A 16,542-nucleotide genomic window follows, 5' to 3' on the forward strand; every position below is an offset into this window, starting at 1 on the left:
TTTGTTAGCAAGGAGGACACTACTGAATCCTTTGCTCTAGGTGTGGGACAATATCTTCAGTATGTACAACGTTTCCCCGCAACACACTAGCTGTGGCCGTGCTTTCCAGATGAACCTCCCCAGTCAGACATTGATAGTAATGTTGGCCATGGTGGAAGGGAGCGTGTTAGAACCGGCGGTCTCTAGTTGGCAGAGGTATACACTTCTGACAAATAGGGACCCACCAACTCTAGTCAGTGCAAAGGGATTACACACTCAGATAACCCCTGCTACCCCCTTGGTAGCTTGGCAGAGCAGACAGGCTTATCTCAGAGGCAGTGTGTTAAGCATTTATGACCACATACAGTAATAAAGTGAATACACTACAAATGGACACAACACAGGAGTTATTATAAAAATAGTATTTTTATATAAGGCTTAGCACAAGACCAAATAACGACAAAAATATACCACAATCTTACGAAATACTCTTTGGAAGGAAAAATAATAGTTCAGGGAAAGTTTCTTCTTAGGAAATAGTTCTTTAGCAACAAAAGTAAGTATTCTTCTGAAACACAGTTCTTGGCATTTCACTGAGCAGGGCAGGGTCCTCAGCCGCCCAGCAGGAGGCGGAGCCAGTATTGTCACTGGCAGGAGCAGGGCTATCGGTCGCCCGGCAGGAGGTGGAGCCAGCATTGTGTCAGGCAGGGCAGGCTATCAGGGACTACTCTTCCCCCATTCTAAGTATAGATGCCTCATTCACCCCACACTGACTCATTCAGACCTCTGGAGCCACCCAGCCCCTGACACACACACCAAACCAGCAGAGACCGGTGGATAGTTGGACAAGAAAATAGCCACTTTCTAAAAGGGCTATTTTCAAACACAGAATTTAAAAACCATCCATCCTAAAGGGTGTGTTATTAAATTCTGAGTTCAGGGATACTAAACTCGACCTGCTACCATGCTCCCTGAGTCAGTTAGATCATAATGGAGTTAATAATCAGTCTGCCCAGTCTGGCCTATTGGAGGCAGGTAGCCCTTCAATAGTGAAAAACGAAAATGGCGGTAATTCACTATTAGGTCATGCCACACACATCAGGGCATGACCTACCTTTTACCCACAATGCACCCAGCCCTAGGGCCTACCATAGAGGTGTCTGAAATGTGGCAAAGTGAAGGTTTTAGAGACTGGCAAGTAGGTTTCCTTGCCAAGTCGACATGGCAGTCAGGGACTGCACACAGGCTCTGCGATGGCAGGCCTGAGACACATTTTACACGCTGCTTCTGTGGGTGGCACAACCAGTGCTGCAAACCCACCAGCAGCAGTTAACTTACACGCCCTTGGCACACGCAGTGCACTAGACTAGGGTCTGAACAGTAAGCCAACCAAGCCAATCATGGTAACACCAATCAATGTAACATTTTTAACATAGGGAGCACTTGCACTGTGGCACTGATCAGCAGTGGCACAGTGCCCAAAGCAATATTCCAGCAAAAACATCGTAAACAGCGGAGGCGAACAGAAAAAAATGGAGGAGAGACTCATGCCAATGATGCCAGGTCTAACAGAGCAACTGATATTTACAGGGCTCTGCATTTTGACCTCCTGGTGCCTCCACTACAGGTAAATGGGGAGGAGCAACTGTGGAACCTATCACAGCTTCAGAGTGGGAAAGGGTGCCTGGAGGGGTATAGTGGTCTCTTCCAATGCCCAATCTAAATTGGTTCAATATAATTATATTCAGGCAAATCTTATACCCAAAACTCTGCACACTATCTACTCCAATTGTGCAGTGTGTACTTACCTCCGTTCATTCATATTCCGGTGTTTACATTTCCCCACCCTGCCCCTCCCCCGCCCGGCCTCACCGCCCCACGGAACTCCCTCCACGGACCGCTACTGGTGGTGTCTAGATTCACTTGACACATTGACCTGCGATCTTCCACAGCACCACTTAAGATCTGACAATGGTCTGTTATATTCTTCTGACATCAACGTAGCTACAATTGGGTGCATAGAACAGTCATCTCATAATGTTCTATAGCAATTAGATAGCAAACATTTGCTAAATAACTGTCCCATAAGTATCTCTTATGTCACATCTTCTTTTGGCAACTGAGGGAATCCCAGCCCTGTCATTTAGCCCAACCTGGTCAGTCTGGAGTCACCCAATAATTGGCCCTTCTGTACCTGAAACTGCCGTTGTGTCATGAACACAGTAATTTAAGCATGTGGATGTCAAAGCCAGTTGCTCAGTCTCCTCCTAGAGGGTGACTCAACACTTTGTACTAGGTCAAGGATGTTAATAAAAACCCAGACTAAAAGGGGTACGGAGGTAAAGAGAAAGACAGCCATGCAGGCTGGTGTTTGAAAAACCCGGACTGGATTTCAGAGGCACAGCATAACTCTCAATGTCAAACTGTGTACATCAAGGACTTCACACATGGGTGAGAGAACATGACTTAATAAAGCTTTGTTACAAGAATGAAAGAATTGAACTTAAAGGTAACCAAATTCAAAACGTATCCGGAGCAAGCAAAGAAAAAGGTATAACTAGCTCCCGGTGTATGGCGAACCCTGGCAAGGGCCAAACATGAAATACCAATATGAGAGAGAGTGAGAGTGAGAGAGAGTATGAATGAATGAATGAATACATATTGGATGGACAACTGACTAGAGGGTAAATCCCAGATAATCCCAAAGAGCAGGTTAGAAAACTAGAGACCAGAGGGAACTGAACATGGGAGAAAACACAAATGTTCACATGAATGCCCCGTAATTCTACATGCTACCAGTAACAGGAGTTAATGGAAACAATGGGACTTAAAGTTGTGTTGAAATACCAAACTCATAATATTTTCCCTAATCATAATCTTGAAGGCAACCCCTGCCAAAATCTACATAGGCGTAATGGTCTGAAATGTGAGGGAAACCTGTGGTAGCAGGAACAGAAACCTAGGTCCCTACAGTTATTCTGCATTCCAGGTACTGTGATTTGTAATCATGAGGAATCCTCACATACCATAGAATAGAAATATTAAAATCAGTAATTAAACCACAGATGAAAATTTAAAATAATGCCAAAATATACCATGAATAAACTGTACAGGAATATACCGCTCAGTGTGTTTATAATGCATAGAGCCAACACAGACATGTACATCTCAGTGCTGGACTGTATGGGCCGTCGGTAGATAAAGCTATACTGGTCTTCAAGACCAATGAGTTAACTCGTTACAGCTTTCATTCAATAAACACACCTTGCCTCCTCAATACCAGTTAGTGCTGAAAAAGAGGTGTTACGGCCACCTCCATGAGTTTAACAATTTTCCCCTCAACTGATGTTTTTTTCGCCCAATGCAGAATCCCGTTTCTGTTGCAAAATGTAACAGTAGAAAATGGGGCCAAAGCCAGTATTGCTAAATCTATGTGAGTCCGAGAGGTACATAGAGAACATTCAGTATTCGTTCATCATTTTTATACAAACAAATACACACCCATGTTGGACAGCAAAGCGCTTTCATAAACTTCTTAAATTCCACAGTGAGTATTCGAAGGAATCTTAGCCATCAGAATTTTATCCAGTGGATGATATAAGAGATATGAGAACTGTTCATTTAGGCCTGTGGTTCGCTTACTTCACGGGACATCATAGGAAATATTCAGCTTCTTGAAGTAAGTTAGTCCCTCAACTTCGGAGACTTCCCAGAGTTCTGCCTTTAAGGTCTTTCTAAAATAGGAATTTATTTAATTGTGCATCACAAATTGGTCAGATGGCGGTCACTCAGGCATGTTAGAAGAGAGGAATACCAGGGACTTATGTTTTCTGACACATTCCTCGTAAACTCATTCCAAGCCAAGCCTTTTTCTGGGCATGTATCTGCATTCTGGGTCCTATAACACAAACCTCTGATGTTGAACAACTTTTCATAACTTCCTTTTGAGATTGAATCGAAGGCAAATTTGAGAATTTCATCATAGAAGACTGAAGATGGGGATACCAATCTTAATAGAATTTAGGGTATGAGGACCCCTTTGGCAGAATTTCTATTTAATCTGGTGCTCTCCGATCTGTAAATTCTGTCATAAGCAGCCTCTCCTCTCTCCTCTCTGGCCGTGTCCACAAATGGTGTGTTGTATAGTGGGTCACTGATTATTGGACCAGAACTTGTGCCCTCTAAAGGGTCCACATTACTTTAAAAAATGCTTAGGATCTGTTAAGGTCACTGCTGAGGTTTTGTGTATTTTCATACGTGGTTTGTGTCTGTAGTTCAGATATGAAGCATCCACCTGTTGGTAATGCCCTTCTTGTAAATCTGAGTAAGTTCTTTCCTTGCTGTATTTCTTTATTTCATTAATGACTCTGGTCACTGTCTAGTTAAGTTCCAGTTGGCAGAATTACAGAATTGATTTTTCTAGTCTGTTTATAGCATCCTTGGCATCTGGAATTGTTAGCTCTTCTAAATACTTGCTCCAATTCAACTACACCAAATATGTCTTTCTTACCGTGTTGTAAAGTGATGTCCGCTTCTAGGACCATCTGCAATGTATCTAATAATTTGTTACCCTCAGCAAAGGTCTTGCTTCACAGTAAAGGTCTGTCTTGTGCCTCAATTGAAAGTACCACCTTCTTTGTCTTTAAAACAGGATTATTTTTTTATTCTACAAAAACTATGAGTACATACCTTCTTTCTAGATGTAGCTTGGACGGACAAAGTGAAATCGCTGATTTATGCTCCAAGTCTACAATTTTCCTTCAATTTCTATGGTTCCTGCTTAGGTTCTTAGATTTGAAAACTTGGTCTTTCAAGTTCTAACTACATTGTGGGATAAAACCTTTGTCTCACACAATATAATTATTGATAAAGGAAAGTCCTCCACAAACTCAAAAGAACTGTCAAATAGTAATAATAGCTTCTTAGAAAGGGGTAGCATTGTTACTCAGGTTACTGAACAATATCATTTAGAAATCTACTCACTATACTAAGCTCAGTCACAACCCACTCCTTGAGATTCAGAAGATATTACCTTTATTTCAAATAACACAAAAGATGAAGATTTCCCAAGTGATTATAAATTCAATTTCTTAAAAAGACCCTACTTTGTACTAAATTCATTCATACCCTGGTAACTGTTGTGCCCACTTAATACTTATCCTATTTCTCTCAGAGTCATTCATGAGCCTTTGTCATTAATGTTTATGCAGTTTAACCGAGGGTCTTTGTTGGCTTGAGGTGTCAAACCTGGGTTTAATAACAAAAGCCAAGGGTGGGTCTAGTCTTGCCCTGTATGCCCCAGTGGACCAGAAATAACCACATATATGTCCGGGCCAACATTTTTCCAGAGGTAGGCACTCTCATCACATGGATTCCCTGAAATTGCCAAGAATTTCAATTATTGTTCTAAGGTAAGCCCACTTACATGCACACACATAATCAATCACTCAAATATGCATGTGTACTCATGTGTACACACACACACACATTTTAAAGCACTTTGACATTTTGTTTCTGCATGTGCCCTACTTCAGCTGATTTACATCTCGGCCTAGCATCATGTGCCTGGTCCAGCATCATATTTCAAAGTAGTCAGCCGTGCGTGCTATTGATGAAGGAGCACTGAAGTAGAGCCTTACATTATAGAGTTGTGGGTCAACTTTGCAGGCCTTGCCTCCAAAACAAACCAGTTGAGGTTGATGCACCAGTGCAAACAAACTGCTTGACTGACCATGGACCGCTGGCAAACCACACATGCACAAAGCATAATTTTTGCCTCCGGTGACTGAGGGTTTGAACTGTGTGCTACACAACTTCAGATCCTCAGACAAACGGAGGGCAGTAGAGTTGATACACTATAACATCCATCTGTGAGTGAACACTAGGAATAGTTTTGAGAAATTACTTACTGATTTCCTCAAGAAAACTCTTTTCTTTGTAGCATGTGCTACACATATATCTGCATGTCTTTCTTTACCGATATATGTTACCAAACTAGTGCTTGTTCTCAGACTACTGTACTTTTTTCTGGTGCTGTTTACAATGGCTTTTACGTTAAGCACCATTACAGGCATGCGTACAAAAATGCTGTAAGAAATATGAAGATTTTATGTTTTGCTGGTTCAGTTATCATGGTTTTGATGGCAAATGACCAGTTATGATCTACAACAGTGAAGCAGAAGCTGGGTGTGTTTGTTTAATATTGAGATTGTTGCTGGACAGGTGGTCTGCGTGTGTGAAACACATTCTTGAGTTGGTTAGCTTTGTTTTGTTGTGATATAATTGTATTTCTTTTGCTTTCATTGGCTATAAATAGTAGGGTGTTTGTGTGTGAATTTTAGCTAGGAGTGGGGAGTTGCTCACTACTCTGGGTTAGTAATTGCAGAGATTATGTTTTCTAGGGTGCCCAAATGGGTGTTTTTTAGTGGTGTGTGTGGGTAATTGAGTGGATGGGAGATTGAGCGGATTCCAATGTTGGGCTGCTGGGTTGGTGATCTCTGAAATGCTAGAGTACGTTTTCCCTACAGTTGTTTTTTATATGGTGGAAAGAGATCTTGCGACCCTCAGACCTCACGCAGGTGTGTGAGATTCATCTTGTGGAACACCCAATGGCTACCATGATGAAGAGATCAGGTTTGATGGCCCTCCACCTAACCTTGATCAGCTGTGGTCTCGCTAATGGGAGGTACGTGAATGAAGAATGGATGTAAATAGATACTCTTGGAGAACACACAGACTATAAAAGCTGGGATATGACTCTGTTGTCTAGACTGAGCTAGGAATCAGTCCGATTAAGGGGTCTGCTATCCATGAGAAGTGAATATTTGACCTATTGCGTCTGTCTCTGGACCAGCGCCTGTGTATTCTCAGATCTATACTTGGGACAACTGCAGGGGCGCTCTCCCTTATTGCTACATTTATCTGCAGGTGCAGGCATGTCTTCCTGCTTCCTCGCTAATCAATACATTAACAACAGAGCCCTGAGTTGCCAAGATTGTTCATAGTAGAAAGAGCTACGGGAGTCCTGGTTGCTCATTCACTGAAATAATTTGGGCTTCTGTTTGGATAGGACATAGACAGTGCATAGACTATCACAGATTGTCAAGAAAGGGTTTCTGGCATTCTCTGATCCCAGAGCAGAAGTGCCAATGCTGCCAAGGCTTTCACACTGACCCTAGCCTGCTGCTTTTGCTGCTCCCACAACATGGTAATTTTTCCACACAGGGCTGTGCACTTTAGAGATGTGATAGAGGACACGGGCTATGAACTGTGACTTCTGTGAAAAAACATGTCAATAGCAGCAAGCTGTTAGACTTGATTGCAAAGCCACAAACACATGCACTTGCAGACTTACAGGTGTATTATTCCTTGTCTCTTGTTCAAGTTTCTCCCGGTGGCAAATATTCTTGAATCCCTTAGTCCACTGTACATAAGAAAATCCTACTCAGTGACTATTGGTGGGTCGTTTTGAGAGGCTGTGAATTATTAGTGCTGAGAACTGCTCAGGGGAGAGTAGATGGTGGCTATGGAAGGATTAAATGTGTGTAAAACGATATGTATAAATCAGGCTCCAAGTTGGCAACTTTATGAGTGGAGAGCATAGGATTTCAGTAAGAAAAAACATCAGACACAATTTGCAAATTTTGATTATTCATGAAAGCAAGATATGACTTGACTACTGATGAATTCGGCTTGTAAGACATTTGAAAAAAAGTAGGTTGGTGACAAAGCAGAAAGGTCTCTATAGGTAGAGTCCAGAGAATGGCAATGTGGATGTGAGATTAACTCTGAACTCTACTTTGCAGGTATCTAACATCAGGTGTAGGTCTGAGAGGAGATCCATGAATCATAGTATAGAGTTTCACATTAAATATACAATGGTGTTTGCTATGACATAAGGCTCGCGAAGGTTTCATTGCTGTTCATTGGACATGCCATTCATGATTGGATTATGGCCACTAAAACACGCAAAAAATCTGGGTATGAGTATAAGAATTACCATTTTGAGGTTTTCTTAGAACAGTAAGAGAAGATAATCGCAAGTCTAACATATATTAAGCATTCGGGATTGTAGGACTTGGCCTTTTTAGCCAAAGTTCCCTAAACTTTTTTCTTTCCCCCTAGACCGTTGTCCTAACATAGAGTTTCCAATTTAGATGCTTTGGGTACTTTGCCACTGCTGATCAGTGTCAAAGTATATAAAGCAATTGACCCACCTCCTGCTGAGTGATTGAGGATCCAGACCCCCAGTATCAAAGGGAAAAAGGTGACACTGGGAGGGAGACAACCAGAAATGATTTAGGCAGGGGTCAGGGACCCCTGAGAACAAAGAACTTCAAAGACATGAAGGGGTATAACTAAGGGAACTGAAACCCCTAGAATTTGGTGTAGTTTTGAATGGCGAAATGGACAGGTAGAGTCTGCAATTGCTTTGACATCTTTCATGGTCAAGAAGAACCTCTGCCAAGGAAGAAGTTTCAAAGAGTCTGCTGGATAGGTCTGACCCTTGCTTCGTGACCTGGGGCTGGCCTGCAGTTTGTAGGTTTCACTAAGGAAAAGACATTGCTGTGGGTGGTGTCTCCCCTTCTTGACCAGGACTGTGCTTTGTGCTGTTCCTGAACCCCAAGGGCCAGAGGTGAGCTAGCACCCTGTTTGGAAACACAGGAACATAAAAGTTTCCGGAGAAGTCCCAAGCAGCGCGGTGTGCGCGTGCTTTTGCAGCTTGAGAACCTCGGAAGTCATGGCTTGTGAGCATGGGCACACAGGAGTAAACTGAGTCTCATAAGCGCAGGGTGCGTGTTGTGGTGCATGCCGAGGCATTGTTGAAGAGCACCTGGTCGTTGTGTGCACCGGGAGAAGAAGTGAGACTCGGACGTGCAGGGTGCATGTCGTGGTGCGAGCGGAGGAGTTTGTGAAGAGCGCCTGGTCATCGTGTGAACCAGAGAAGAGGCGAGTCTCGGACGTGCAGAGTGTGTGTCGCGGTGCAACCAGAGGCGCTGATGAGGAGTGCCTGGGTAGTGTGTGCACCGAAATCGAAGTAGGTCTCCACAGTGCTGAGTGCGGGTCTCTGTGTCCCACTGAGACTGCCGGAAAGAGGGCCGGGTCATTGGGCCCTCGGAGTGAAACAGTAGCGGCCCGGACCGGCAGTCCCAGAGGAGCAAAGCCGCCAGCCCGAGCCTGCTGTGCCCATTGACTGAGTTCTGGATCAAGGCCCAAGTTGCTGAAGGAGGAGAGGAGAGTGGGCTTGTGCCCCCCCCCCAGGTAACGTGGATCACCACCTGGGGTGGGGTGCGGGCCCGGAGGGGCACTCTCTCGCCCTCTTGCTTCTATCAGCTGAGCGAGCATGTTGCTTCGGCTCGGATCGAGGCCATGCTGGCCCAAGGAGGGGCAGTACTGGGGGTGAGGGGGGAAGCGGTACTTTTGTGTTATCATTGATCCATGTTGGGGGCAACTGTTAACGGAGCACCTAGACTGTCGTATTACACTTTGCATTATTGCTGCTAACTAACTATCGAACTGTCGTATGACGCCTGACCATATTTCTGCCTGACGAACTACATGTTTGGTGCGCTACGCACTGCGTTATTTTTCCCTTGCAGAGTACATGATTGTAATGTATATATAATGCAATGCACCACGCTATAATCATGTACTGTGTGATGAAGAAATAATGCAATGTGCCACCGCATTGCATTATTTCTTCATCGCACAGTACATGATTATAACTTGGCGCATTGCATTATTTCTTAATTGCACAGCACATAATTGGAGAGTGATACATTGCTTTGTTTCTTCCTTGCACAGGGCATGCTGGTAGTGATACGCATTGCATTATTCCTTCTATTGCAAAGTACATGACTGTGGCGCTACGTATGGCATTGTTTCTCTATTGCACAGTACAGGAGTATATCGTTACGTATTGCAGTATTTCCTTTCTTTTGCAACATGTGTGATTCTAGCAATACGACCTGCCTAACCTTTTGGAGACGGTTAGAAGTAAGCTTAACCCCTTCGCTGCGGCGGAAATTCCGCCGCAGCGGTGGGGGGTGCGGGGGGGCAGCGCGGTGGCCCGGTGCTCATGACGGAGCCACGCCGCCATGAGCCACGGTTGGGCTGTGCTCATGACGGAGTGGTTCCGTCATGACTCCGCCCACAGCGCTAATCGCCCGCACAGGCGGGGAACTAGGGCCGCGTGGGCGGCGCGGCCGCCAACGGCCGCAGCATAACGGAACCACTCCGTCATGAGCACACGGCAACCGTGGCTCATGACGGCGTGGTTCCGTCATGAGCACGGAAGGAGTTAACTGTTGGTTAGAAGCAGTGGTTGGGATTAGAACCTACCAATCCACCGGAAGGAATACTACCCATTATTATATGTTGGTTTTGTATTGTGTGGTCATATCGTATATCTTCTTATATAAAGATTATACTCGTTTAAAAAAACTTGTGTGAAGTCTATTTGTGGTGACATCATTGGGTTGCTGTGAGTGTGGTTGCACCTACTGTACACTTGTGCCTTGGAGATAAGCCTGGCTGCTTGTGCCAAGCTACTAAGGGGGTGAGCAGGGCTATCTCAGACGGTGTCCCTACTTAGCCTAACGTTGAAACGAGGGACTTGGCAACAGCGGTGTGGGACGGGGACTTCCGCCTCCAGCATTTGGTGGCGGCGGTGAGGGATAAGGACCCCCACTTCCAACAGGGATTATTCGCCGTTTATAGGAAAGTGGAAGATGTTAATCAATTCAAAGGAGGATCAGAATGTGCTCATAAATACCTATGTGTATTAAATAGGTAAAATCAGTACTTTTTACATCAGTGAAAATAAAACTGCGTTATTTTTATCCATATGCTGCCAGGTGCTAAAAATGTGACTTTCACCCACGTCTTGTAATGCAAAATGTAACTTCAACAAAATGACATCAGCATACTGAAATTCATTTCGCACAGGATAGGTGAGAGGATGGATTTCTAAGTCGTGCCGCATGTGTAATGCAAATGTGACGAGGTTTCCAGTTATCCCTACATGCCTTCTTTATACAGTATTTAATTTAATCTTACATCCTTCACTCGATCTACTCCCCACCACCCCCCCCAAAAATAAAACAGACCTCCTTTACTCAACTCTTCTAGAGCTGGAGTTTGGAGTTCAGCATCAGAAGCAGTAGTGTCCCTCAAAGGTTCTGCAGTGTCATTGTGTTTAATGGTTTTTGTGCATTTATATTTTTGTGCAGCATTAATAACGTGCAGAACCCATTTCACACTTAATTATACATGTAGATACTTTTATAGTACTGTTGGTTTGGAAACCAATTCTAAATGTGTAAAAGTGCCCTTTTTTGATCTTTGTTAACCATGCTTCAATTTAGGTATAAACGCTATCTTGTTTAAGATGGAAGTCACTCACGTCTATCCCCCAGTACATCTCACGGTCATTGTTTCAGCAGCCTGTTGCCAAGCAGATTAGCATTACTCGTTTGATTTGTATTGCCGTTGTTCCTGCTGACTTCGATGAACTTTCTTGGCTCAGTCGTGAGTCTGCAGCAATTTCTTCAAGGTCTTTGTGTTAAAACACTGTGCCTATTCATTCATATTACACGCTGTTCTTCATGTATCTAGTTTGTTCTAGCATCTTTGGCTGACATTAGCATAGAGGGGGCAGAATAATAATTCATGTAGTGGGAAAGTGCTTAGGTGTCAGGGCAAAATGACATTTTATTTTAATGTGATCTGATGTGCTGATGAAATGTTACCTCATACCACAGTGATTCTTTAGTTCTGTTAATTTCAAGTGTAAAAACCCTCAATTTTGAGGAGTTTGCCAGACAACTTTCCTGCTCTAGTAGGGAAGCTGTCCATTACTCTCCCGATTCTGCTGCCCACTTGGGACTTCAAATAATTTCAGATTTTGCATTTCTCTGTATTGACCTTTAACTAATCTATTGGTCTAGAACTCAGTTGTTGAGTAGGCCCCACCATTTATTCAAATGACTTCTGATTTTTGGTGTATTGGGAGGTGCCTTAACGCTAGGACACATTGCCTCATGAAACCGAGGTTTAATGCTGCCTCTGATCCAGTAAAAGTGGGTATCTGATTGAGATGAAGATTGGGGAGTCTAGAATTTCAAGGCACACGCATACCTCTTCAGATTGACCTTATGAAACCATATAGAATCTGCAACAGTATCACCCTAGCATGCAATTTAAAAGATACTTTTCCATGGCTCTGAAAACAGGTATTTGTAGTATCCAATATAGGAACCATGTCAGCAGGCTTTCCTTGTTATTGCTTCCAAATTCCATAGCTACCTTTGTTCCATGACAAATGGTTTACATTTTTTTTAAATGCACCGCTGACCTTTCCGGTGATTGGCTTGTGAGAGCCTTTTAGGCTTTCCAAAAGTCAATACTTAAATCGCAAAATCTGGTGTTTGTAATGTGATTGCTTGTTTTTAGCCTAATCTTATTTCTTTTGCTTTATTCTTTTGAAGGTGTTAGTTCCAGTTATTTCGAACAAAAGGAATCACGTGTCTTGGCCAGTCTTCATTTCCCAAGATGTAGGACATCACGTTGAACATATGAAGAGTAAAACGCATGTTTTGAAAGGACTTCTAAGCGGAAAAACACTTCTTCCGATTCCGGCAGCAAGAACGAAATTTGACTTGCGACACCATGCCGACAAGTAAGAACTGGCAACATGTTTAGATATATTTCAGTAATTGGGAACTGCAGCTTGTCTCCACTTTTACAAACTAATCGGAAGAATAATTGATCAAAGCTTTTGTCTAAATGAATGCCACACTAGGAAATTCTAAACAATGATGGGGTACCATTTCTTTTCAAATGTGGCGGGTCTCTTAAGGACGTACCTAAGACTATAAAACATTACCTTCCAGATCAGAACCTGTAAGTGTAGATCTGAGTGAGGGAACACCTTTTGTTGTAAATAAATGAATAGGGAATAACTACGTCATTGTGTGCATGCCAACTGTTTGCCTTTCATGGGGTGCAGGCCGTATTCTGTAGATGTATGAGGCTGCACTTGTGCATTCCCACTTCATTACCAAATACATTTTTCTTCCTTGTCTACCGTGGTTTCATTAGCCATTCTGATATTTTATACTTCAAATTTACATGGTTTTCTTTCTAAAAATAATAGTGGCAATTCAACATTAGAACTATTAGAACCTTTTCCTTCTGGTGTTTAGTCAAAGAATCCATATATTAACAAAATTGGAGATGAGTAAATATATTTTCCTAAAATGTTTTCACTGTTGCAATGTGTTGATATGTTCCTAGTGTACAATTTTTATTATGCTGAGTGGTACACAACATACTTGTTTCCTTGATATGAGAAAACTGGAGGAAACTAAGCGTGCTTCCTCTCTCAATGTGTGTTGCTAGAATGGATTCTGAAGAAGGATCTTTGACATGAGGATTCGAAGCCAGGGTCATTTCACTCACCAGTTCTCTATCTCGATAATCAACTGTCCTCTCCTTCTTTTGTCCACCTGAGTTTGTGTGATTTTTATCTTTATGATGTAAGTAGCAATATGAAATGCATTAGTGTTAGAAATGGGATTTCTGGTTGGCTAAGGCTTGCGCCAAAGTCAGGCAGAAACCACCACTCTAGTCAGGGCAAGGAAGTTACACGCCAAAGATAACCCCTGCTCACCCCCTTGGTAGCTTGGCACGAGCAGACAGGCTTATCCCTGAGGCGATGTGTAAAGCGTTTGCGCGCGCACCCAGCAACAACACCCAAGGCCCACCACAAAGGAAACTCCACACAAGGTATTATATAAAAATAACCTTTGTATTATACACAACACATTAGATAAAAACACACACTTTACCATGTGCCAACAGGCACGGGCAGAATTTACAAGGGATTATATATACAGGGGACAGGGCCACATGGACCACTGTCAGGAATTAGCACTTTGTAGAAATAGCACTTAGAACGTAGGAATAATACTTTAGAACATAGGAGTAAAACTTTAGACCATAGCACTTACAATCACTGTAGCACTAAAATAGAACATGTAGCACCCAACCAGTAACTACTGGCGCAATAATGACCTCAGCGTCATCACACTAGCATCAGGTAAGTACCACCTACGCAACCCTAACCACCTTTAGGAATATATCACGCAGGGAAACATGAACACACTAGCATGACTACTATTAGTAAAACAATCTCCAATGTATAAACACAGTTTAGGAAGGAGAATATCATAAAGACATTGCGCAGGCGCAAAAGTACTAATATAAAAATCACCAGGTATCCTAGGCGAGGGCACAACACAAAATAACCGTCCCCAGGCCAACTGGCCTCTCAGGGGTGCAGAAATATCCAATATCCGGCAATGTCAGGGCGCGACTGTGCAGGCTGCGCAAGCCAGCGCGCACAAGGGACAACCTAAACGTTACAGCTGCCCACGAAGTGCTGGGCAGCTGTAGAAGTGAGCGAGGGCACCACTGTGCCTTTTACAACAAATGTGGCATACCTTGGAGCCTCTCTGGGCTCTGCCAACAAGAATGCCCCCAAACGTTGGAGCCTGGTGGGCTCAATAAACAAATGTGCCCCGTTAGAGCCTCTGTGGCTCTGTAAACAAATGTGCCCCGTTGGAGCCTCTGTGGCTCTGAAAACAAATATGCCCCAACCGTTGGAGCCTTCACGGCTCTGAACAAAATGCCCCCCGAGCACGTGGGAGCCTCATTGGGCTCAACGAAGCACAATCACCCCGTTGGAGCGCCTCGCGCTCAGACACCGAGGAAAATGCCCCCTTAGACGTTGGAGCCTTCCCGGCTCTTAAACAAAATGCGCCCCGTTGGAGCGGTCCGCTCTGGAGCGGGGCCGCTCTGCTACCGCCTCTCCCCACCCGGACTCCCTTTAACTCTTACCGGCTGGGGGAGAGGTGGCGAAGACAGGACTCCGGTCTGCGGGGCTTCCACTCGCTGCACTCGGGGAGGCGGGGTAGGCTCCCTTGCTCTCCCGTCTTCTCCTCTCGCGGGGCTTCCCTCGTCCGGCTGTAGGAGCGCGGGGTAGGCTCCCGTCGACTTCCTGATTTGGGACGAGGCCCCGCCCACGTCACACGAGCACTGCCTGGCTTCCTGTTTGCACAAGGGCCGCGGCGGTGACTTTCTCAGCGGCAACGAGGGGTAGGCTCCCTCTGTAGGTGCGATATACGGCGGGGTGGGCACCCGCCGTAAAATAAACAAATAAGCGGGGTGGGCACCCGCAAGCACACTACAATGCGGGGTGGGCACCCGCCAATTAAATAATTAAATAAGCGGGATGAATGCCGGGTGGGCACCGGCTGGCTGCAATAAAGCGCTCCTGAGCGCTAAAAGCAAATCAAAGCACTTCCAAGCGCTTAGGGACACAAATAGCACTCCCAGCGCTTTAGGATAAAAAGAACCACAAAGTCCAGCAAAGTTCTTCCCTGCATGCAGCAGGGCAGGGGTGGGGGGCAAGGCTGGACCCAGAGCCAGCTCACTGGGCCTCCAGGCAGGGAGGTAGTCCAGGTGGCGGTCCTCTGGTCCAGCAGCAGCAGCAGCCCCCCCTCGGTAAGATCCTGGCAGAGAACAGTTTCTGTGGGGACACAGCCCCATTTTTATACAGCAAAACCCTTTGTTCTGGGTTCAGGGTGAGGGGGAAAACCAGTCACAGCTGGTTGGGGAGCACCCTTGATGTGCTCAGCCCCTCACTCTATTCACTGGCAGGGCTAGGGTCGTCAGTCGCACCACAGGGGGCGGAGCCAGCACTGTGTGGGGAAAACCCTGCCCTATTCAGGTCCAAGGTGCACTCCTCCCCAGACATCAGCATGCTAATCTCACACTCACCACTGGGGCAGACCCAACCAGACTCCTGGAGCCAGGCTCACCAGCCAGCTCCAGCCAATCACACGCCAGACACACTGCACACAGAAGTGCCCACTTCTAGAAGTGGCACTTCCACACTAGGTACATGCACGCCGCACACATCATCGCGCAGCATTCAATCACACGAGTCCGCACATACCAAACTCGGGCCTGCACACCCCACGCATCAGGAACTACTAGGGACACATACATTCCCCATGCATTCCTATGGGAGGGCAGGCCTATCTCACCACATGCACTCAGAGTGCGCACGCACTTTACCCTGGGACACAGGGAAAGTGCGCAGAAACCAAAAAATCACCACACCAAGTCACCAGTAAAAAGCAAAAAAAGTTCAGGGGTGAACCTGCCAGAAGGGCCAAGTCCAACAATTAGTAATAGGGTATTTATCAAGAGGTTTTCAACCAATGATATACTGTTCACATCATTGATGAATTAGGAAAATGCTACACCAACAATTTGGAGGCTATTATCGATCTCAGGAATTTATATATGGATGAGTGCTGGATTTCAGTTTTTCATGTTTTACCGGGAAGGGAGTAGAAATCAGAAAATTTTCCATTGGCTGTTGAGCCCTTAACATTTATATTCCATAACATAACTGTGTCTGGAACATTTTTAGATACACACTGTTGGAACGTGGAATGTTATGTGGTATGGCTGGGAGGCCCTGCCATGCAA

The 16,542-nt window shown here is 44.7% G+C and overlaps 1 protein-coding gene across 1 annotated transcript in view; it reads left to right on the forward strand.

Annotated features, from left to right (window-relative positions):
• The window catches only part of DNAH11 (dynein axonemal heavy chain 11), a 3,007,685-nt gene that overhangs the window by 383,943 nt on the left and 2,607,200 nt on the right, over nt 1-16,542 (forward strand). The window contains exon 3 of the mRNA XM_085631597.1: nt 12,468-12,658. Coding sequence (XP_085487723.1) covers nt 12,468-12,658 — 191 coding nt within the window. The remainder of the gene's footprint in view (nt 1-12,467; nt 12,659-16,542) is intronic.

This window comes from Triturus cristatus, chromosome 10, assembly GCF_964204655.1.
Source record: "Triturus cristatus chromosome 10, aTriCri1.1, whole genome shotgun sequence".
NCBI classification, from domain to species: domain Eukaryota; kingdom Metazoa; phylum Chordata; class Amphibia; order Caudata; family Salamandridae; genus Triturus; species Triturus cristatus.